Here is a 25,488-nt window from a genome sequence, read left to right as displayed (position 1 = left end):
AAATGTCTTAACAAGGTACCTGATCTTCCAGGCCAATGGCGTTCAAGGCTTGTCGTCCTCTATAAGAAAGGGCCAAGTTAATGCTTCTTCCACGTGCAAATTTAGCCACTCGGATATCTAAGACATTGAAAGTAGACTCCGTATTATACCTCAGGACAGGCTAAGCATATAACACCTAAACAACTGTGCAATCAGAACCAAATTAAAAGACCCCTGTTAGCTCCCTTAAAGAAAACACTAATAGTCGTGATTTTGTATTAAATTAAATTTAGATAGTTGTGGTTGCAAAAAAAAAAAATAAGTTCCTCTTTCTAAAACACTTTCTTTTTAAAATCTAAAGAGAAAGATGTCAGAGAATCAGAATTTTCACATTTCACGAGTTTCAGTCTTGTCTTACCTTCCCTAGCTTCATATAAATCAACTTGGAAATTCCTCCTTGCAAGGAAGCATGCATTTAATGATCCAACCTAGGAATCAAAGCAATTTGTTTCATATTTTTATCTGATTCCACAAATATAGGGAATTTTTACTGGCAAAATGCAACATCACATGTAATTTTACTTGTATTAGTCTTGGCTGTCCAGTTGATTTATTCAATCACCAGGAGAAAGCATTTGCAAAAATAATGGGATGAACTCAAGATTAAACGGTATGATTTCAGAGGTAGCTTTGATGTTTTTCTTTTCTTTTTTTTGGTTTCTTTTCTTTTCTTTCTTTATTTTTTAAATAATTTTTATTGTTATGTAAATCACCATACATTACATCATTAGTTTTTGATGTAGTGTTCCATGATTCATTGTTTGTGAATAACACCCAGTGCTCCACGCAGAATGTGCCCTCTTTAATACGCATCACAAGGCTAACCCATCCCCCCACCCCCCTCCCCTCTAGAACCCTCAGTTTGTTTTTCAGAGTCCATCATCTCTCATGGTTCGTCTCCCCCTCCGACTTACTCCCCTTCATTCTTCACCTCCGGCTATCTTCTTTTTTTTTCTTAATATATATTGCATTATTTGTTTCAGAAGTACAGATCCATGATTCATCAGTCTTGTACAATTCACAGTGCTCAACATAGCACATACCCTCCTCAATGTCTATCACCCAGCCACCCCATCCCTCCCACACCCCACCACTCCAGCAACCCTTAGTTTGTTTCCTGAAATTAAGAATTCCTCATATCAGTGAGGTCATATGATACATGTCTTTCTCTGATTGACTTATTTCACTCAGCATAACACCCTCCAGTTCCATCCACGTCGTTGCAAATGGCAAGATCTCATTCCTTTGATGGCTGCATAATATTCCATTGTGTCTATATACCACTTCTTCTTTATCCATTCATCTGTCGATGGACATCTTGGCTCTTTCCACAGTTTGGCTATTGTGGACATTGCTGCTATAAATATTGGGGTGCACGTACGCCTTTGGATCCCTACATTTGTATCTTTGGGGTAAATACCCAGTAGTGCAATTGCTGGATCGTATGGTAGCTCTATTTTCAACTGTTTGAGGAACCTCCATACTGTTTTCCAGAGTGGCTACACCAGCTTGCATTCCCACCACCAGTGTAGGAGGGTTCCCGTTTCTCTGCATCCCCACCAACATCTGTTGCTTCCTGACTTGTTAATTCTAGCCATTCTGACTGGTGTGAGGCGGTATCTCATTGAGGTTTTGATTTGGATTTCCCTAATGCCGAGCGATGTGGAGCATTTTTTCATGTGTCTGTTGGCCATTAGGATGTCTTCTTTGCAGAAATGTCTGTTCATGTCTTCTACCCATTTCTTCACTGGATTATTTGTTCTTTGGGTGTTGAGTTTGAGAAATACTTTTTAGATTTTGGATACTAGCCCTTTATCTGATATGTCATTTGCAAATATTTTCTCCCATTCTGTCGGTTGTCTTTTGGTTTTGTGGACTGTTTCTTTTGCTGTGCAAAAGCTCTTTATCTTGATGAAATCCCAATAGTTCATTTTTGCCCTTGCTTCCCTTGCCTTTGGCGATGTTTCTAGGAAGAAGTTGCTGCGGCTGAGGTCGAAGAGGTTGCTGCCTGTGTTCTCCTTTAGGATTTTGATGGACTCCTGTCTCACGTTTAGGTCTTTCAACCACTGGGAGTCTATTTTTGTGTGTGGTGTAAGGAAATGGTCCAGTTTCATTCTTCTGCATGTGGCTGTCCAATTTTCCCAACACTATTTGTTGAAGAGACTGTCTTTATTCCATTGGACATTCTTTCCTGCTTTGTCAAAGATTAGTTGACTATAGAGCTGAGGGTCCATTTCTGGGCTCTCTATTCTGTTCCATTGATCTATGTGTCTGTTTTTGTGCCAGTACCATACTGTCTTGATGATGACAGCTTTGTAATATAGCTGGAAGTCCGGAATTGTGATGCCGCCAGCTTTGCTTTCCTTTTTCAATATTCCTCTGGCTATTTGGGGTCTCTTCTGATTCCATACAAATTTTAGGATTATTTGTTCCATTTCTTTGAAAAAAGTGGATGGTATTTTGATGGGGATTGCATTGAATATGTCGATTGCTCTAGGTAGCATTGACATCTTCACAATGTTTGTTCTTCCAATCCATGAGCATGGAACGTTTTTCCATTTCTTTGTGTCTTCTTCAATTTCTTTCATGAGTATTTTATAGTTTTCTGAGTACAGAACTTTGCCTCTGTGGTTAGATTTATTCCTAGGTATCCTATGGTTTTAGGTGCAATTGTAAATGAGATCGACTCCTTGATTTGTCTCTCTTCTGTCTGGTTGTTGGTGTATAGGAATGCCACTGATTTCTGTGCATTGATTTTATATCCTGCTACTTGACTGAATTCCTGTATGAGTTCTAGCAGTTTTGGGGTGGAGTCTTTTGGGTTTTCCACATACAGTATCATATCATCTTCAGAGAGTGAGAGTTTGACTTCTTCTTTGCCAATTTGGATGCCTTTGATTTCTTTTTGTTGTCTGATTGCTGCGGCTAGGACTTCTAATACTATGTTGAATAGCAGGGGTGAGAGTGGACATCCCTGCCGCGTTCCTGACCTTAGGGGAAAAGCTCTCAGCTTTTCCCCATTGAGAATGATATTTGCTGTAGGTTTTTCATAGATGGCTTTTATGATATTGAGGTATGTACCCTCTATCCCTATACTCTGAAGAGTTTTGATCAAGAAAGGATGCTGTACTAGTATGGTACTGGCACAAAAACAGACCCATAGATGAATGGAACAGAATCGAGAGCCCAGAAATGGACCCTCAACTCTATGGTCAACTTATCTTTGACAAAGCAGGAAAGAATGAAAGAGTCTCAGAGACAAAGAGAAAATCCTGAAAGCAGCTCGGGAGAAGAGATATGTAACCTACAATGGTAGAAACATTAGATTGGCAACACACCTATCCACAGAGACCTGGCAGGCCAGAAAGGACTGGCATGATTACTTCAGAGTACTAAACGAGAAAAATATGCAGCCAAGAATACTATATCCAGCAAGGCTGTCATTGAAAATAGAAGGAGAGAAAAAAACCTTCCAGGACAAACAACAACTAAAGGAATTTGCAAACACAAAACCAGCCCTCCAAGAAATATTGAAAGGGGTCCTCTAAGCAAAGAGAGAGCCTAAAAGCAGCATAGATCAGAAAGGAACACAGACAATATACAGTCACAGTCACCTTACAGGCAATACAATGGCACTAAATTCATGCCTTCAATAGTTACCCTGAATGTAAAAGGGCTAAATGCCCCAATCAAAAGACACAGGCTATCAGATTGGATTAAAAAACAAGACCCATCTATATGCTGTCTGCAAGAGAATCATTTTAGAACCAAAGACACCCCCAGATTGAAAGTGAGGGGGTGGAAAACCATTTACCATGCTAATGGACACCAAAAGAAAGCTGGGGTGGCAATCCTTATATCAGACAAATTAGATTTTAAACCAAAGACTGTAATAAGAGATGAAGAAGGACACTATATCTTACTTAAAGGGTCTATCCAACAAGAAGATCTAACAATTGTAAATATCTGTGCCCCTAACATGGGAGCAGCCACTTTTATAAGGCAATTAATAACAAAAGCAAAGAAACACATTGACAACAATACAATAATAGTGGGGGACTTTAACACCCCCCTGACTGAAATGGACAGATCATCTAAGCAAAAGATCAACAAGGAAATAAAGACTTTAAATGAAACACTGGACCAAATGGACTTCACAGACATATTCAGAACATTCCATCCCAAAGCAATGGAATACACATTCTTCTCTAGTGCCCATGGAACATTCTCCAGAATTGATCACATCCTAGGTCACAAATCAGGTCTCAACCGATACCAAAAGATTGGGATTATTCCTTGTATATTTTCAGACCACAGTGCTTTGAAACTAGAACTCAATCACAAGAGGAAAGTTTAAAAGAACTCAAATACATGGAGACTAAAGAGAACCCTACTGAAGAATGAATGGGTCAACCAGGAAATTAAAGAAGAATTAAAAAAATTCATGGAAACCAATGAAAATGAAAACACAACTGTTCAAAATCTTTGGGATGCAGCAAAGGCAGTCCTGAGAGGAAAGTATATAGCAATACAAGCCTTTCTCAAGAAACCTGAAATGTCCAAATACACAACCTAACCTTACACCTAAAGGAGCTAGAGAAAGAACAGCAAATAAAGCCTAAACCCAGCAGGAGAAGAGAAATAATAAAGATCAGAGCAGAAATCAATGAAATAGAAACCAAAAGAACAGTAGAACAGATCAACGAAACTAGGGGCTGGTTCTTTGAAAGAATTAACAAGATTGATAAACCGTTGGTCAGACGTATCAAAAAGAAAAGAGAAATGACCCAAATCAACAAAATCATGAATGAAAGAGGAGAGATCACAACCAACACCAAAGACATAAAAACAATTATAAGAACATATTATGAGCAAATCTATGCCAGCAAATTAGATAAACTGGAAGAAATGGGTGTATTCCTAGAGATGTATCAACTACCAAAACTGAACCAGGAAGAAATAGAAAACCTGAACAGACCTATAACCACTAAGGAAATTGAAGCGGTCATCAAAAATCTCCCAACAAACAAAAGCCCACGGCCAGATGGCTGCCCAGGGGAATTCTACCAAACATTTCAAGAGGAAATAATACCTATTCTCCTGAAACTGTTCCAAAACATAGAAATGGAAGGAAAACTTCCAAACTCATTTTATGAGGCCACCATTACCTTGATCCCCAAACCAGACAAAGACCCCATCAAAAAGGAGAATTACAGACCAATATCCTTGATGAACATGGATGCAAAAATTCTCACCAAAATAGTAGCCAATAGGATCCAACAGTACATTAAAAGGATTATTCACCATGATCAAGTGGGATTTATCCCTGGGCTGCAAGGTTGGTTCAACATCTGCAAATCAATCAACGTGATACAATACATTAACAAAAGAAAGAACAAGAATCATAGGATCCTCTCAATAGATGCAGAAAAAGCATTTGACAAAGTACAGCATCCTTTCTTGATCAAAACTCTTCAGAGTATAGGGATAGAGGGTACATACCTCAATATCATAAAAGCCATCTATGAAAAACCTACAGCAAATATCATTCTCAATGGGGAAAAGCTGAGAGCTTTTCCCCTAAGGTCAGGAACGCGGCAGGGATGTCCACTCTCACCCCTGCTATTCAACATAGTATTAGAAGTCCTAGCCACAGCAATCAGACAACAAAAAGAAATCAAAGGCATCCAAATCGGCAAAGAGGAAGTCAAACTCTCACTCTTTGCAGATGATATGATACTGTATGTGGAAAACCCAAAAGACTCCACCCCAAAACTCTAGAACTCATACAGGAATTCGGTAAAGTAACAGGATATAAAATCAATGCACAGAAATCAGTGGCATTCCTATACACCAACAACCAGACAGAAGAGAGACAAATCAAGGATTGGATCCCATTTACGATTGCACCCAAAACCATAAGATACCTAGGAATAAATCTAACCCAAGTGCCAAAGGATCTGTACTCAGAAAACTATAAAATACTCATGAAAGAAATTGAAGAAGACACAAAGAAATGGAAAAACGTTCCATGCTCATGGATTGGAAGAACAAACATTGTGAAGATGTCAATGCTACCTAGAGCAATCGACACATTCAATGCAATCCCCATCAAAATACCATCCACTTTTTTCAAAGAAATGGAACAAATAATCCTAAAATTTGTATGGAATCAGAAGAGACCCCGAATAGCCAGAGGAATCTTGAAAAAGAAAAGCAAAGCTGGCGGCATCACAATTCCAGACTTCCAGCTCTATTACAAAGCTGTCATCATCAAGACAGTATGGTACTGGCACAAAAACAGACACATAGATCAATGGAACAGAATAGAGAGCCCAGAAATGGACCCTCAGCTCTATGGTCTAACTAATCTTTGACAAAGCAGGAAAGAATGTGCAATGGAAAAAAGACAATCTCTTCAACAAATGGTGTTGGGAAAATTGGACAGCTACATGCAGAAGAATGAAACTGGACCATTTCCTTACACCACACACAAAAATAGACTCCCAATGGTTGAAAGACCTAAACGTGAGACAGGAGTCCATCAAAATCCTAAAGGAGAACACAGGCAGCAACCTCTTCGACCTCAGCCGCAGCAACTTCTTCCTAGAAACATCGCCAAAGGCAAGGGAAGCAAGGGCAAAAATGAACTATTGGGATTTCATCAAGATAAAGAGCTTTTGCACAGCAAAAGAAACAGTCCACAAAACCAAAAGACAACCGACAGAATGGGAGAAAATATTTGCAAATGACATATCAGATAGAAGGCCAGTATCCAAAATCTAAAAAGTATTTCTCAAACTCAACACCCAAAGAACAAATAATCCAATGAAGAAATGGGCAGAAGACATGAACAGACATTTTTCCAAGAAGACATCCAAATGGCCAACAGACACATGATAAAGTGCTCCACATCACTCGGCATCAGGGAAATCCAAATCAAAACCTCGATGAGATACCACCTCACACCAGTCAGAATGGCTAGAATTAACAAGTCAGGAAATGACAGATGTTGGCGGGGATGTGGAGAAAGGGGTACCCTCCTACACTGTTGGTGGGAATGCAAGCTGGTGCAGCCACTCTGGAAAACAGTATGGAGGTTCCTCAAACAGTTGAAAATAGAGCTACCATACGATACAGCAATTGCACTACTGGGTATTTATCACAAAGATACAAATGTAGGGATCCAAAGGGGTACGTGCACCCCAGTGTTTATAGCAGCCACGTCCACAATAGCCAAACTGTGGAAAGAGCCAAGATGTCCATCGACAGATGAATGGATAAAGAAGAAGTGGTATATATACACAATGGAATATTATGCAGCCATCAAAAGGAATGAGATCTTGCCATTGCAACAACGTGGATGGAACTGGAGGGTGTTATGCTGAGTGAAATAAGTCAATCAGAGAAAGACATGTATTATATGACCTTGCTGACATGAGGAATATTTAACCTCAGGAACAAACTGAGGGTTGCTGGAGTGGTGGGAGGTGGGAGGGATGGGGTGGTTGGGTGACAGATATTGGGGAGGGTATGTGCTATGGTGAGTGCTGTGAATTGTGCAAGACTGTTGAATCACAGATCAGTACTTCTGAAACAGATAATGCAATATATGTTAAGAAAAAAAAGAAGAAGAAGATAGCAGGAGGGGAAGTATGAAGGGGAGTAAGTCGGAGGGGGAGACGAACCATGAGAGATGATGGACTCTGAAAAACAAACTGAGGGTTCTAGAGGGGAGGGGGGTGGGGGGATGGGTTAGCCTCGTGATGGGTATTAAAGAGGGCATGTTCTGCGTGGAGCACTGGGTATTATGCACAAACAAGGAATCATGGAACAGTACATCAAAAACTAATGATGTATGGTGATTAACATAACAATAAAAAATTAAAAAGAAAAAAATAAGTCAGGGTTGGGGTGGGGGATGAACAAATGGCTCACGAAGGATTTTTAGGACATTGAAAATACTCTGTATGATATTTTAATGGTACCTACATGTCATTATACATTTGTCCAAATTCACAGAATGCAGCTCAATGTACACTATGGACTTTGAGTGATGATGTGTCCATGTAGGTTCATCACTTGCACTAAATATCCCACTTTGGGGGAGGATGCTGATAATAGGGGGCGCTGTGCATGTATGGGAGCTGGAGATATTGGGAAATCTCTGTATCTTTCCCTTAATTTTGCTGTGAACCTAAAACTGCTCTAAACAAAAATTATAATAAATTAGTTTTCCCTGTGCAGCCACTCCTGAAATTATGAACACGTTAATTGTTAGCATTTGATGTGTCTGAAGAGAGCATGACAAATTGTACTCATTTTAATCCCTCTATCTGATTGCTTTCCTTTCAATTCCTCAATCTGAAGTGACTTCCTCTCTGATTGCTGGTATCACTTTCCCAGCAGTGGTCAAGCTGTCTCCACTAATAACATGACTTGGTGCCTGGCACAGAACACTTTGTGTCTCAACAACTTTTCCATCCCTTTTCACTCCTTTCCAGCACAGCCCTAGACCCTTTTATGTTTCACTAATCACAGCTCCTTTGATTTCACCACAGGTGATTTCCCCGTTAAACACAAACATCTTAAATCTCTTTCTTCCTTCTCTGCTTTCTTCTGATTTATGAAAAATTGCCCGTCTATCTACATTCCTTCCATTTGTGTGTTAAAGACTATCTAGTGAGGGCAATAGCAGTAACAAGTTTGCATTAGGGAAAAGAAAACTGGAAGGCTACAGTGAAGTTGATACAATAAAGTTAATTTCTTCCGAAGGCTAAGTTGTTCTGTGGCATTTAGAAAACAATTAAGGAGGCAATTAAAGGCTAAATGGAGTAAGTCTCCCTGAAGGAAAAGAGAGAGGCTTGAGAAACTTCTCTTTCTTTCACAGCACATAATTCTCACTGTTCCTTTTCTGGTGGAGAGCAGGACGGGGAAGGATATTGATCAGGAGCCCAACAGGGTCAGGAATGTTGGAATAAAGCTAGATGAAGTAATTTGGAAGTATGATTAAATATAATCTTGGTTCATGAAAAGTCAAGTGTTGGAGAGAATGAGGGCCAGGAGGAACTCTTACGCATTACTAGTGATGACCTCTGACAAATCTGCCTTGTCTCCTCAGGGCATATATCCAGGAGACACATGCCAGAATGTTCCAAACAGTACTTTTCACAACTAACATACAAACAAAAATACTGGAAACAACCCAAATGGCTATCAGGGAGGAATGAACAAATCAATTATGGTATATTCACACAATGAAAGGCAGTAATATGAATATTTTAGTAATACTATAAATGAAAAGAATAAGACCCAGATGATTTCATACTGCATGATAGTCTAATAAGGATGAGTAAAGCTAAATCACAAATATACGTATATACATAATTTTTAGAAGTATATATGCATATTATTTATGTGTACAGATATGAGATAAATATATCACACATACATAAAACCTACATATATATGTATATATATACATATACATATATATATATATATGCAAGAGAATGATAAACACGAGATTCAAGGCAATGCTTATAATGGGTGAGGGAGAAGCACAGAGGTTGATCTAAGTCACCAGCAATGTGTTAGTTCTAGTGTTGAGTGGTGAGTTCAGTTACTGCTGCTGCTTATTACTATTAATAAACAAAAAAAAGTAAATAAAAGTCTTCACCAAGACCACGGTATGCTCAGAACAGAACAGCATGTTCTGAAACAAAGACTATAATTCCAATTCTGTGTAACTAAAGTTCGAGTAAAACTAAAAGAAACGAATACTGGTAGATATTATATAGGTCCAGCCAGAAGGATTAGTAACATGGCTAATAAAGTGCCTTTTTTTTTTTTACACCAGAATGGGTAAATATTGCCCAAGTAAAATTCTATTGTTAAAGCTGAAACAGGTTTAAGGCCATTCAAGTTCAAGCACAGAGAAACAAATCCTTTGGAGCCCCATCTATTTTTGTTTGAAGAATGTGATCTTCCTTCCAACTTGTGGTCTTAAACTTCTGTTTTACAAAATTCAAAAGGAAAACACAGAAGAAATCAATACAATAGAGGTTATATTAAATAAGAGTAACATAGAAAGCTATAATTAAGATGAATTAAAGAAAGCCAAAATACTACAATTGTAAAACTTGCTTGTTACTTGTTGAGTCAGTCCTACACTAGAAGTTAGGTAATACATACAATTATTTTCAAGTAGATTACTTTATGTTGCTCTAACGTGTTCTCTTTATCAGGGCACTGTTAAAACTAATCAAAACTCTACACACATGTATTCCATTACAATAGCAGCACACACTATCGCTACCTGCAAAGCTGTCATTCTCAAATGACTTAGTGAATGAAAGGAAATAAAAAGCAGAGAAGTAACATATTAAGGAGAAATAATGGGAATTAGAAGATTCATGCAGTTTAGCTCTTTTAATCAGCCAGCCAGCTTGCTAGCAACAAGGGATGGTTTCCGTTGAGGAAGGTCCTGTGGAGTGGGAACGTGGTCACCAGTGACCTCTGTCTTATCCGGAGCTGCTTGTTCTTCATTTTGGCTTTAGCCATGTTGTAATCCCCAGAATCAAAATATTTTTGCCCCTTCTGTAATCGTTTCCTTAAGAAATCTGAACCTCCAGGCTTTTGTCCCAGATGAGGATACCTTGCTTTTAATTTTGCTTCTTCAGCTTTCTCTGGACTAGTCACTTTATCTTCCATTTCCTTCTGCTCCTCCGCGGAGGCTGCCTCAGGGGCTTCCGTGGACATACTGCTGCCTCTTACTCTGCTTCTCTAGCCCTGCCACGCCGAAGCTACTCAAGTGCTTTTGCCCCTCTACCTTTATTTCCCCTTCTCACTTTCTATAAAAGGTGCTTAATCGGGACAGTCAGTGCCTTCTTTAGTGGTTACCCTGGCAAGAAGGCTAATTAGACCTAAAGACATAAAAGGAAAGGAAAATGTGTGTACACCGTTGTGAGCCCACCACAAACTCTCAGTTAAGGCTCAGCTAGCTTCTGAGCATAACCAGACATGAAGGTGGTGAGGGGACAGAGGAAATGGAACAGGGCTGGACACCTGGGAGCAACCCACACTTTGCATGATGTGAGTTGTGGCAGTTCTGCCTTGACAGAGATAGGACAGTTCTACCAAGTTCACGGACAATGATGAAACATCTCTATATTTGTTCTGAGGCATCCAAAGTCCATAAGAGTAGATCATTTTGATCATAGAATAACTGGCAAATTAAAAGCTTTAACAACAACTAGTCTAGCCTGTTTGTGCATGAGCAGAGCTCTGAGGAGATTGTTGGTTACGTAATCATGGATTGACCCTTTCGTTCTATTTTTCTACCTTTGTTTCCTGCTTCCTCTTAGTTCCTTCTTTGCAAGTCATGTGCTTGCTTTGACCCCATCCTGGCCCACTCTGTTGATGCCTAACTTACCATTTAGGAACATTGTTTGAAAATTTCTTTTATGTAAATGCTGAAGTATGTTTCTCTGGTGTTTCACTGGCCTGCTTTTTTTTTTTTTTAATATTTTATTGGGGCGCCTGGGTGGCTCAGCTGGCTAAGCATCTGCCTTTGGCTCGGGTCATGATCTCAGGGTCCTGGGATGGAGCCCTGCATAGGGCTTGCTGCTCAGCGGGGAGTCTGCTTCTCCCTCTACCCCTCCCCCCTGCTCATGATCTCTCTCTCACATTCTCTCTCTCTCTCAAGTAAATAAATAAAATCTTTAAAAAAATAAAAAATAAAAAAATATTTTATTTATTTATGAGAGAGAGAGCACAGGAGCCGGGGGGGGGGGTGGTAAGAAGGAGAGGAAAAACAGATTCCCCGCTGAGCAAGGAGCCTGATCTCAGGGCTTGATCCTAGGACCCGATCCCAGGACCCGATCCCAGGACCTGATCCCAGGACCCGGGGATTACAACCTGAGCCAAAGGCAGATGCTTAACCAACTGAACCATCCAGGCGCCCCATCGCTGCCCTGCTTTTATCAAGAGAATTCGCCAAATTTCTGTGGGATCCCATGTGACCACTCCAGCAATGATCGTTCAAGTGTCCAATGATAATGAGAAAACTATACCTTTTAATTTATAAATGCTGACCCTAGTAGGAAGGGGTATGGTGACTATAAAAATGTCATGCATTTTATGCCTCTTTATTATAATGTGTTTGAAATTAACCTGATAGTGTAATGTTAAACATGTGTCAACTCCTTTTGACTTAATGAAATGTATAAAACTCTCCCTAAGACTCCTAGGCCTTTGTGAATTTGTCACCAAACAGAAGAGCCTGTTTATACCTCCCACTCATCCAACTATACTTTGATTTCTCAAGAATTGGATCTTTGAACATATGAATGTAATGAAAAGAACCAGATTGTTAGCGGCACTCACCATGAAATAAGCGCATAAAAATGTCTTCACACTTGGTTAGTAATGATTCCATCTGCTAGAATTGCACATGCTATTATTGCATATGCTATGTGTTTTCATATTCAAACCTTACCCTGAACTCACTAGCCTGTATCATCTGGATTTGGTCTCTGAGGCCAAGCAGAGTTTTGATCTTCCTCCTTTGATGATGATGACTTTCTGTTGGGGTTCTTAGGACTTTTTCTCCAGGCTTGATCCCTCTCCTGAACTCATCTCTGACTAGTAAACCTCTTTCTACCTGGGGGGTCATGCAGGTCTCTCCCTCTCAACATGCCTCAAATCCAACTTATTCCCCTCCCTCAAACTTCAAACCTTCTCCTTCTCGATTCCATAGCTTAGACACTAGCAACTCTGCCCACTAGTTCATCCAACGAGGATACTTCAGGGAATGTTTAACATCCCTTTCTACTTGCCAATATATATTTAATTAGACAACAAGTCTTGTTGATCTCCTTGAGCCTTTTTCAAGACAGATCTCCTACCCTACCCTCCATTCTCTTTTCAGAGAGCCCTGAAAAGCTTTCACCTGAACTACTCCGATGGATTTCCAAAAATCCTTCCTTCCCAGTCTCCACCTATTAAAGCCATGCCCCACACTAGACTGGGTGTCTCCTACAACAAAAATTAGAGGATGCATTTTCTGTCTTATATTCCTTTATTTGTTCCTCATACATCTACAGGGAAAAGTCCCAAATTTTCACTATGACCTAAAAGATTCTTACATGTGACTGTGACCTCTAGTTTCAGTTCATTTTTTGCCCATTCCCTATCTGTAATAAGCATACCAAAGTTACTGCATATGTCCTGACTGAATATGCCATGCATTTTTACACTTACATGCCTCTGAATACAATGTTACCTTTGCCTGAATAATCCTTTCCTGCTTTCTCCATCTGGAAAATGTTTAGTCTTCTTTCAAGACTCATATTCTCAGTGCACTTCTTCTTGATACCTCTCCTCCTCCAAAAGACTTATTTGCCTTTTCTTCTGTAATTCCACAGATGCCTATATGAATATGTGTTTCAGTATCTCCCACGAGGAACTGAATTATTTATTTACATTTTCGTCTGACTCTCCCACAGGCTGTAAGTGCCCAGAGAATAATGATATTTGTAAAGTTTGTATTTTATCACTTTCTATTTCTAGTCCAAACCACAATACCTGATACTTAGTAAGAACTTGGTATTTTTTAATAAAAAAATTAGAAAATTAGATACACATGAAGGAAAAAAGTAATGTTCCACAATCTTACCACCAGAGAGAACCAGTGTTAAAATTTTCTATGGATATAAAACACGTAATATTTCTTTTAAAAATAGTACCAGGTTGTAGATTTTATGATTTTGTTTTAAAAAATGAACAGGATTGGGTGCCTGGGTAGCTCAGTTGGTAAAGCGACTGCCTTCGGCTCAGGTCATGATCCTGGAGTCCCGGGATCGAGGCCCACATCGGTCTCCCTGCTCAGCAGGGAGTCTGCTTCTCCCTCTGACCCTCCCCCCTCTCATGCTCTCTATCTCTCATTCTCTCTCTCTCAAATAAATAAATAAAATCTTTAAAAAAATGAACAGGATCTTGTGAATATATTTCCATGTCAGAAAGTACTTTAAATCAAAATATTAAATAATCGCATTACATTTCATTGTACGCAATGCCCTTATATTTGGACGTTGAGGTTATTTTAATTTTTTGGCTTGTGAACAATCATATGGCACCCATTTATTTCCTTTGTTAAGATTGAAGTAATGAAATGATGCCCCAGCAGCTCCTGGGCCTTAGCACGAGGCGGAAATAAAGATAACAGCAGAACGAAAGAGAACAGAGAGGAAAGGAAGAAGGCAAGCCGAAATGAGCTGGAGAGAGGACGCTGACAGCCGCGAGTATCGAAAGATTTGGCCAGATCTCTTGTTTCGTTTTTGGAATAGCTACGAAGCAGGCAAAAGAAACAGAGTGTGTGGGACAAGTTATTTTTATGGTTTTGTTGTGAGTTTTGAATATCCCCCAGACCGGGTGTTTTTGAGAGACCACGTTAGAGATTCTTCATTGCATTTTATTTCTCCTAGGCTGAAGAACAGTTGTGTCTCTCAAGGCAAGGCCTCGCCGAGGTCTTGGGCGGATATATGCATGGATCATGGACTAACTGTCCGAGAATATCTGGGGCCTAATGACAAGGAAAGAAAAACAGGCAGTTAAGCTTTGAGCTGCCTAAAGTTACTGGTTTCATCTCAGATGCTGCTCACAAAGCAGTAAACGAAGCAGACTCTGAAGGGTGAGTTCTCTGTATCACATAGGTAACAGCAGAATTTATGGGACAACTTAACAGGCTGTCTGGGTAGCAAAAAAAAAAAAATCTCAAAACGTTAGTCACACCTCCTGGAGAAATGGTGATACGGCTAAATAATAAGGGAGACAGCTAGAATAAATTTGTTTGATGAGAGGGATCGGAGCACAAGGAAAGCTACAAAAGAGATTGAGGAGAGCTAGAGCATGGGATCAAGACTTGTCCTTAGCTCAGAGCAAATTCAGGATGACCTCTACAGCCACAGAGAAATCCACTCCCCTTTTGTTGGTAGAGGGTGCTAGATATTAGTGCAGAAATGAAGTGAGCATTTCTCACATACAGGGCTCAGTGCCTGGGGAATAGAAATCAAGAGTGGAGTGAATAGAGTTTTATTTATTTTCATATCACTAAAATAAGAATAAAGGCTCATAGTAATTACATTCTTTACATGGTCTGTCTCATTAATATTTGCAGAAAAATAAAACAGAGGCCTTGGCCCAAGACTAAAACATTCGATGGTTTCTCTGTGTCTAGGATATTGACTTTGGCAAAAGTGAAAATTCTGGGTGACATTTGATTTCTGTTTTCATAACAACTAGATTGAGAACAAAGATAGAAGTGTGTGGATAAGGAAGGGTGAAAAGGAAGCCGTGGAATTTTAGAGTTAAAAGACACAGCCATCTGGTGTTCTGAGTGATTTTCTGATTGCAGTCTCAGCTGATTTTAGCCCCTCACTATCAGATGCTTTGTCTCATTCAGGTGAGGTGGAGAGATCCTAAGAACAGAGGACAGAAACCCAGTCTAGGGCCAATCCAGCACCAAGACACCTCTGACCCTATAAATCCTCGAGAGAAATCTAACATTTTTGGCTGTAACATACACCCTCTCCTAGAGTCAAGGTGAAGTTGCTTCAAAGGCAATTTCATGAACAGAGGTCACTAACCTGACTCGAACACTGCGAGAGAGGGCATGATTATGGACAAGAAGTCATAAAGTTCACAAGTCTCCTTATTCTGATGTTTCGAAAGACTTTACCTTCTCAATACCTTTTCAAGGAGCATTTTGCTGGTCAAACAGGGATAATGGATCTCAAAACAATGTGTAGTGGGGGTTGCTTGTCGGCAGGGGAGACAGAAGGAAGGCTTCAATGCTACCCTACGATACATCTTTGAACGTGGGCTTGGACAGTGGGCCACAGCTGAGCCTGGAATCCTCAGGAGCTCTTTCAGCTAGAGCTCTTGGCTTCCCCCCACAAATGAGGGCTCAAGGAGCTGTAGATGTTGTTGAAAGACTGCCCTTTGGCTCCGCTTGTTTCGACCTACAGGTAAACACTGCAAACAGTTACCAGAAGCCGGACCTGAGTAGGAACATAGCTTGAGGATACTGGGCAGGTTAGAGAGACTTTCTTTTTTTTTTTTTTATTATTTATTTATTATTTATTTGAGAGAGAGAGAATGAGAGATAAAGAGCACGAGAGGGAAGAGGGTCAGAGGGAGAAGCAGACTCCCTGCTGAGCAGGGAGCCCGATGCAGGCCTCGATCCCGGAACCCCAGGATCATGACCTGAGCCGAAGGCAGTCGCTTAACCAACTGAGCCACCCAGGTGCCCTAGAGAGACTTCCTTTTGACTTCATTGGCTTGTCACTTTGTAAAAAAAGAAAAGGTATTACTAACACAGAGTAAGGCAGCTTATGTGGCAGTTTCCCCCCAAGGCTATAGAATCAGAGAGTTGCACCCATAGACCTCCTTCCAGCCTGAAAGGTAGAGGTTGTTTGTCAAATCCATTTTCAAGATCATCCTTCAAGGACTACATTCCTTATGACACCATTCTGGTGGAAAACATTGCCTTTCTTTTAATTGCCCCCAACTTGTAAGCACATGATTCCCCACTTCTGAAAGCAAACTCATGCACACAAAGTGTGTTAGTGTGTTTGACGGTTTAAGGCACTGAGATAATCTTTATAAAAAGGAAGGGAGCAGGACCCAAAGATAAGACAATCTTAAGATTTAGAAAAGTACATACCTTTTATGGGGAAATAAACCATGCATATCAATAACTTTCATAGGACGAAGGCTGTGATAGAGGCAAACAGAACCCTGAGGGCATTTTCAGGAGAGAAGAGGTCTTTACAGGATGACCCTTTGGCTTCCAGGAGGTAATGACATTGGCGGGGGGGCTTGGGGAGCAGTGTTTCACACAAGGAGGAAAATCTTTCTAAATACTCAGATTAAAGTTTTTTTTTTAAACTTTCACCAGTTTAAGATCATGGTTTAGTTTCTTTTACCTCTAGTTTCTCAATAAGAGTTCCTTCCTTGATCTGTTGATTCCTTCTGACCTCTTTGACTTGACAGGTCTTCAAAGAAAAGAAATTAATTCATCTATCACAGGGTCAGATGATCACTAACAGTGGGGCAAGGACAAATTCTTAGGGTGGCTTTTCAGTGGGCAAGGCTACTACCAAAAAAAAATAAGGTGAATTCACTGTATCCTTTGGACTTTTTTTTTTTTTAAGATTTACTTATTTATTTTAGAGAGAGAGAGAGAATGGGAATGAGCGGGAGGGGCAGAGGGGAAGGGAGAGAATTTCAAGCAGACTCCACACTGAGCAAGGAGCCTGAAGTCAGGCTCGATCTCTTGACCCTGAGATCACCATCTGACCTGAAACCAAGAGTTTCAGACACTACCCAAGCACCCCTCCTTTGGACTTCTAAGGAAAAGTTCTCAACTCTGTTGTAGTTTTTCCCCTTAGGGGCTGGGGAGAGCCTTTCATGTGTTTGACAGTGTAAGGTACGGCGATATGGCCCCTTGGCAGGAAGGGATTGGGAAAGGTGAACAGAAAGACACAAGAAAGAAGTTGAGAGAGAAAATTAATTTGTCCTCCGTGTTTTAATTTAACCTTCTTGAATTGCTTTATTTAATACTTTTTTTCATGATATGCTCAAAATTCAAGGTTTTGTTCATTGTGCCAATTCCTTCATCTTCCTATCCTTAAGAGAGTTTTTCATCCCTCTTTTCATTCATCTATCCAATACTAACTAAATAATAAAAATAAGTCATGTTGGACATGGTTCCAGCCACTGGAATACACTGGTAAATATAAGCTTGTATTCTAGTTGGAGTAGATATTTAATAGGTTAAAATTCAAAAACAAATAAAGGGTGTAATTCCAGGTGCTGATGAATAATATTAAAAAAACATAAAACAGGGAAATGGTGAAGCCAGCCAGATAGACAGACTCAGTTCGAGTGGAGCCTTTGGTAAAGAGTTGGATTTTGCTTTATCTGCAATGGGAAACCATTGGAAGGCACTGGCAAAGAGTTATAATTACCAGACTTATGTTTTAAGAGGATGGATGTGGCTGCTATGTGGAGAATGGACTGTCCGTGGATAAGAGTAGAAGCTGTGGGACCACACAAGAGGTGGATGAGGGATGATGATGGTCTGGAATGGGATGGTTGCAATGGTCAGAGTTGACACTGATTTTGGATATAGAGCCACCAAAGCTTACCGGTGGAGTAAAAGAGGAATGGAGGTCTGCGCATAAAATGAAAAAAGGAATCAAACATGATTCCTAGGCATGAGCCTGAGCAGTAAGGTGGATAGAATTCCTTTGCAGGGGAGTTTTAGTTTGTTTGTTTGTTTGTTTGTTTGTTTGTTTTGGGGAGAGAGAGAGAGTGAGTGCGAGCAGGGACTGGGAGAGGGAGAGAGAGAATCTTAAGTAGGCTCCACGCTCAGCGCAGAGCCCAACTCAGAGCTGGATCCCACGACCCTGAGATCATGACTTGAGCCAAAAATCAAGAGTCAGGCACTTAACCAACTGAGCCACCCAGGCGCCCCGAATTTTAGTTGCTTCTAATACATTTCTTCTATGTTCCAGCACAGGTATGTGCTCAGATAATGAAGTGGTTACATGACAAAGAGTTTAAGTGTTACTCAGCGAGAAATCCATGGATGACACCCACATATTTATGCCTCCCCAAATCATACATGTAATCACACATTTGTTACCTCCCCTTGGCTAAGAGACATTCTAAGAGGTGTCACTGCTGCTCCCATAGTCCGAGTCTTGGACAAACGCAACAGTGTCTTAACTGGTCACCTTGTCTTAAAATTTCCACTCCTTCTCCACACACTAACTCCAGAAATCTTTTAAAATCACAGCTCACTTTCCTGCCTAACGTCCTCCAGTGGTTTCCCATGATGCTCAGAGTAAAATCCGGTCTTCTTGCCCTGCCCTCTTAAGACCCTAGGGTATCTGGCTCTCTCAGCATTCCTGCCTCAGGAGCTCCTCTAGCCTCACTCTTTCTGCCTTTCTGTCTGCTCCTTGAACACCTCAGGGTTTCTCTTCTGGCTCTTTCCTCTGCCTGGAATGCTTTCTGTAGCCCCGCACATGGTTGCTTCCATTATTCAGGTCTCTGGTCATATATCCTCCCCTCAGAGAGGCCGTCCCTGACCACACTCCAAACAGATGCCCGTGAAGACTTTCTACAGTCCTGCCCTATTTGCATTTCTTTACAATGTCTGTCTCTCACTGAAATGATTTGTTTTCTTCTCTGCTCTCTTTTCACTTCCCAGGAATGTTCACCACTGTATTCCTAGTAACAAAAACAATGTTGGCAAATAGCAGGCACGCAGTGACTTTGTGGTGAATACATGCATCTCACTTCCTGCAAAATTTCGATAGGAAAGACCTGGACTGAGGCCCCGTGTAAAGAAATGACAACATATGTCACATGCCTTGACCAACATGGCATGTGACAGCATTCGTTAGCATACTGAAATCTAGAACCAGGAATGTTAGAGGAACTTGTCATAGTACTTTGGGTGAAAAGATCATAAAGAAGGCAGAACAAAAGACAAAATTAGCATATACTTGATAAAGAAATGTGTGGCATAAACTATACTAATCCCTCAAACAGTGTCTGGCACATATTAGGCTCTTAAGAAATTTTTGTTGGAATAAAAAGAAATTTTTGTTGAGTAAATGAATGAATGAATGAATACCTATGAGCTAAAAGCCTACAAATGAGTACAGCAAAGGTGAAAACAAAATGGTTAAGCTTTTACCAATGGTGATACTTTTATTCCAAGATAGGAGTTCTATTGAGGGGGGGAAATACAGTCTACTTGAGGCAGCCCCACATGAAACAGACCAGCTTTGGTAAGATAACAATGGTAGCGGAGGAGAGACCCCTCCCACATCTTCTAGGTGTGGGGCAAGGCTCTGCAGGTTCATCTCCTATGCCCAGCGACAGGGGAAGCCCTCACTCCACCACCTTACGTGCTCCATGGGACCAGCCAAATAAGTCAGGAGACCAAACGGGTGCTCTTCCCACTAGTGAACATCCAACATAACAATTTTGCATTAGCTTTTATTCTTATTGATAGTATAAACTGAGTTATTCACCAAATGAGGCAAACGTTTGGCCTAAAATGACTATTGACGCTGATATCTGTTTCAAAAACATAGCCAACATGGGGATGAATCAAATTCAATTTGCTCTGTTTTTTTAAGAAATGCTAAACCAAAATGACCAGGGAAAACAGACACCTTTGTATTTAATGGAGATAAAAATACCTTTCATTGAAAAGAGCAAATTACCACTCAACCCATATTTAAAATAGGCATATTTAAATATCAGAGAAGTTTCACAAGAAGATGAACAATCTGTGCAAGTGATTTATAATAATTATTCAGACTAATGATAATATAACACCACTAACAGGAATAAGATATCCAAATAGAGTCTTACCAAGCCACCACCAACGACAGCTATTTTTTTCCTTCGAATGTCAGATGGCTCCATAACTGCCAAAGTGCTTTTATATAAGTGTGCAGCTCGGGTCACAAAGGAAACTGTCTCCCTGCTGCTGATTTCCCCGCCTTTATACTGCCCAGGGTGCACCGTGTGTTTGAGCTAGGCTAATTCCCCTTGAACTTAGAGGACAGCATTTAACTCCTTAGTGGCCCGAAGCACAATCAGCTCAACTTTAAGAAAAAAGACAATTTATTGCAATAACCAAATGTTGAAAAATACAGCCAAGTGAAGACACCCGTTCTCTGTCTTGCGTGTAAGACAGGGAATTTTTTAAAAGCACGCTCTCTCAGCTTTTCTTCTTCTTCTGCAGCATGTATTCTCACTTTCTTTTTCATTCATGATTAACCATGAATGAAACTTTGCTCATCTGAAGTCCCAAAGCATCTTACGCTTCCCTTGGAGAGTGAGGTCGCTTGGTGTCACAATTGATGGGTGGATTATTCTTGTTATTAAGACCAGTCAGGAAGCACACCTTGAGGGTCCTCTCGGATTATCTTTAACAGACCGCCAGGGAAAATTTTTTTCCGTAGTATTAATACTCTCCCGAGCAAGATTTTGAATTTGTCACTAACCACACTTCCCTTTTTTGGCAGCAGATGCTAGAAATCTTAGATTGTGCATTGACTCCAGGGGAGGTCCTTAATGCCGTGCTTCTTCTAAACTCATCCCTGAATTCCTATTATCTCTCCACGTCTTTGTCTTCTTTCATCTCATTTTACATGCATATTAATTTTTGGCGCATATTTGTGAATTGAGCGTTGTTCCCCCCCCCCGGAACATGCTGTGTAAAATAAAGTAAGAACATAAATGATGACACTTCTTCACTAGTGAGAGCAGGGATCATACGGGTTTCTCCCTGGTGAGGAATTAGTTAAACATCATTGAATAGCGGCCCCTTGTGGATAAGGATGGTTAGAGTTGCTAGAAAACTTTTTTGCTGTTAGGCATTTTTATTTATTTATTTTGAATAGGTACGTAATACATTCACATGGTATGAAATTCAAAAGATACAACAAAAGGGTCTTACAGTGACTAAGTCTTCTGACCCTGTTCCTTGGGCACCTATTTCTCCTGCCCAGAGACAACCACTGTTTTGGTGTCTGGGTCACCCTGTTCCTCTAAAGCCCCTGCCCCTCCATTCCCGTCCATAAATAGTAGTAAATTTTATACACTTTTACACTTTCCCACACCCTATTTTTTCACAACATATAGCTCGAGAATTCTTCCATGCCAGTAGATAGAGCGCTCTCTCGTTTTTTGTTTTTTGTTTTTTGTTTTTTTTTAAATCACGGGGCGTAACACAAAAAAGTAAAGTACGCAAAACAGTATACAGTAGTACAGTAAGTTATTGTAAAGTAGCCATCACTCAGGTCCAGAAAAAGAACATTGCCAGAACCCCAGAAATCTATATGTGGCCCTTGCCTACCACCCCTCCTTCATAGAGGCAATTGCCATCCTGACTTTATCACTTTCTTGCTTTTATTTATAATTTTACTGACATATATGCATCCCTAAAATAGTTTAGTTTTTTTTTAAGATTTTATTTATTTATTTGACAGAAAGAGAGAGAGAGATAGTGACAGCAGGAACACAAGCAGGGGGAGTGGCAGAGGGAGAAGCACGCTCCCCGCAGAGCAGGGAGCCTGATGCGGGGCTCGATCCCAGGACCCTGGGATCATGACCTGAGGCCAAGGCAGATGCTTAACGACTGAGCTACCCAGGCGCCCCTAAAATAGTTTAGTTTTACCTCTTTTTGAACTTTACTATAAATAAATTCATGCTTTTTTTTCTTGGCAACTTGCTTTTTTTCCTCAATATTATGCTTAAGCTCCATCCAACCTTTTGCTTGTGATTCTAGTTCATCTTTCTTGTTGTGTATTATTTATCCATTCTATTGTTGATGGATACTTAGGTATCTCCAATATTTTAATATTATGAATAATGCTGCTGCCCTGATTAATTTTGTATATACAATGCAGTGCACCCATGTATGAGTATCTCTAGGAATACAGGCTTGTCATGCATATTTTTAACCTTTCTAAATAAACCAAAGTTATATTCTGAAGTATGGTACTCACTTTTACTTGACATGTAAAAGTTCTAGCTTTTGCATGTCCGGTGAGTTCATGCTCTATCTCATGGTCATTTTAATTTGTACTGGATTATTGATGAAATTGAGCACCTTTTCATCTGTTATTCACAATTTGCTTTTCTTCTTTTGCATAGTGCTTCTTTTCTTTTAAGTAGTCCTTTTTTTTTTTTAACTGACATTGGACTTGAGTTTTATTCCTTATATATGTTGCAAATGATTTCTTTCCTTCTTATACTCTGATACGTTTTTCCTTCTTGCTTTCTTAGTGGCCTCTTTTGATGAAAACATTGTCTTAATTTTAGCATATGCAAGTTTATCAGTCTGTCTTTGTAGCTTTTGCTTTATGTCATGTTTTATAAATATTTTCATAGACAAAATTTCATTTTCTTTTCCAAATGAATATGCACTTTTCCCCAGTACTATTAAGTGAAAGACTTTCCTTCTCCCATTCTTGGCTTTGTCCAGTGTTCACGTATGTGTGGACGTGATTCTAGGTTTCTATTCTATTTCATTCCATCTACTCTACACATGTTGTTGCTTTAAAATAAGCCCTTAAAAAAAAGATTTTATTTATTTATTTGAGAGAAAGAGCACGCAGAGCAAGAGAAAAAGCAGGAGCATGGGGAGGGGCAGAGGGAGAAGCAGACTTCTCAGTGAGCAGGAATCCCAGGACCCCGAGATCATAACCTGAGCCAAAGACAGATGCTTAACTGACTGAGCCACCTAGGCGCCCAGCAAATAAGCCTTGATATCTTAAAGAATTTCGCCTGCTTTGTCCTTCTTCAATAATTTCCTTGATTATTCTTTGTGTTTTGCATTTCCATCTAAGTTTTAGAAGGAGTCTGTGAATTTCACCAAAAAAACAAAGAAACCTGTTGGGATTTTTTTTTTTTTTTTTTTTTTTTTTTTTACTGAGAGGCTTTCTATCTGGGAAGCATACCATATTTAGCCCTTTGAGTTTTTCAATCCAGAAACATGGTTTATCTCTCCATTTGTTTGGGTCTTCTCCAAAGTCTCTCCAATTTTATACAAAATATGAAAGAAGTTTCACCCTCTTTTGTTAGATTTATTTCTAGGTAATTATTTTTTTCTTTCTTATTTTATTGTAAATGGTATCTTTAAATTCATTTTCTGCTTTTGTTGATATATAGAAATACAATTAATTTTTCTTTGTTGAGTTTGTATCTAGCAACACTGCAAAACTCTTATTAATACAGCTGTAGCTTCTTTTTTTTCCCCACCATAATCATCACAATAGTGTTTTATTCTTTTCTTTTCTTTCCTCTTGATTGAATGATTGCCTTACTGTTTTAGCTAGTCCCACAGTTCAGTGGAATAGCAATGTATTTCTTCCATTTTAAATAGATAGGATTTTCTAGTTATCCTACTTGTATTGATTTTTAACAAAATTTCACTGTGGTCAGAGAATATGCTCTATACATCTTCAAACATTTGAAATTGGTTGGGACTTATTTTATGGTCAGCAAAAGGTAAATCTGTATAAGTGCTTTTTTTGCCTGTGCCTGAAAAAACATGTGCTCTTAGTTATTGTGTGCATTTTCCTATATATATTTGTTAGGTCAAATCTAGTAATCATTTGTTCAAAATTTGGTTTGCTCATTTGGTCAATTACTAAAAGAGGTGTGTTAAAAATCTCATGCTTGATTAGTATTTGTCTTTTTCCTCAAGAGTTTCTCTCTACATGAAACAATCCACATTTAAAATTGTTGTATTCTGGGGTGCCTGGGTGGCTCAGTTAAGCGCATCCGACTCGATTTCGGCTCAGGTCATGATCTCAGGGTCATGAGATTGAGCCCTGCGTTGGGCTCTGTGCTGAGTACCGAGCCTGCTTGATTCTCTCTCTACCTCTCCCTCTGCATCTCACTGCCCCCTCTCTAAAAAATAAAAAATAAAATAAAATTGCTATATGCCACTGGCAAAACAAAGCTTTTATCATTATGAAGGAACATTTTTATCTCAGGGTATGAGTTTTGCCTTAAAATTTAATTGCCTGATATCAATGTTACTTTTTTGTATTTGTGTAGTATTTACATATTATATCTTTTCCAACCTTTCGATTTTAGCTTTCTTGTATCTGTGTGTTTTTAATGTGGCCTTTGGGAACAGCATTCATTTGAATATTTTAAAAATTCAATCTATAATTGTTATCTTTTAATTTGAGTCTTTGGTTTTCTGTAGTCTCACTAAGATGTAAATAGGTAAAGATTATGTATCCCAGCAGGGAATCATTGGGTTTCTTAAATATGTGGATTGGTTTCTTTCATCAATTCTAGAATATTCTCAGCCACTACCTCTCCAAATATTTAGTCTTCCATGCTGCTTACCCTTTCATCTTTACTTTTATTTTTTGCCTTTTTGTGCTTCCTTATGCATAGCTTCTTTTAGTATAATCCAATTTACCAACTCTCTTTTCTTTTGTGTCTAATCGGCTGATAAACCCATCCAGGGAGGTCTCAATTTTGGCTATTGTAATTTTTAGTTCTGAAATTTTTATTTGGTTCTTTTTCATATTGCACTATTTTTAGTTTCTAGTATTTATTTCTCGTAGCCTTGCCAAATCTCAAGCTTGTCTTTTGTAACTTAACATAACAAATATGATTGCCTTAGGATCTGTGTCTATAATTCTTATTGTGGGTTTGTTTTGATGGTTAGTTACTTATTTCGGGGGGTGGATATATACCCGTGATCTTTAATTTTCATGTGCACATTTATTTATTTGTTTCTTTATTTTTCTTAGAGAGATAGTGTGCTCATGGGAGCATAAGTACGGGAGGGGGGGCAAAGGGAGAGGGAGAGAGACAATCCCAAGCAGA

General features: G+C 39.5%; 1 protein-coding gene and 1 pseudogene across 1 annotated transcript in view; both read right to left on the bottom strand.

The window, feature by feature from the left end:
• The window catches only part of KMO (kynurenine 3-monooxygenase), a 58,596-nt gene extending 37,976 nt beyond the window's left edge, over positions 1–20,620 (bottom strand). Inside the window, 3 exon segments of the mRNA XM_027611264.1 lie at positions 20–117; positions 398–467; positions 20,497–20,620. Coding sequence (XP_027467065.1) covers positions 20–117; positions 398–467; positions 20,497–20,550 — 222 coding nt within the window. The 5' untranslated portion in view covers positions 20,551–20,620.
• LOC113932323 lies at positions 10,475–10,813 on the bottom strand (annotated as a pseudogene).
• Positions 20,621–25,488: the final 4,868 nt, after the last annotated feature.

This window comes from Zalophus californianus, chromosome 10, assembly GCF_009762305.2.
Source record: "Zalophus californianus isolate mZalCal1 chromosome 10, mZalCal1.pri.v2, whole genome shotgun sequence".
NCBI classification, from domain to species: domain Eukaryota; kingdom Metazoa; phylum Chordata; class Mammalia; order Carnivora; family Otariidae; genus Zalophus; species Zalophus californianus.
The sequence above is the reverse complement of the archived record's forward strand: the minus strand, read 5'-3'. Positions and strand labels throughout refer to the sequence as shown.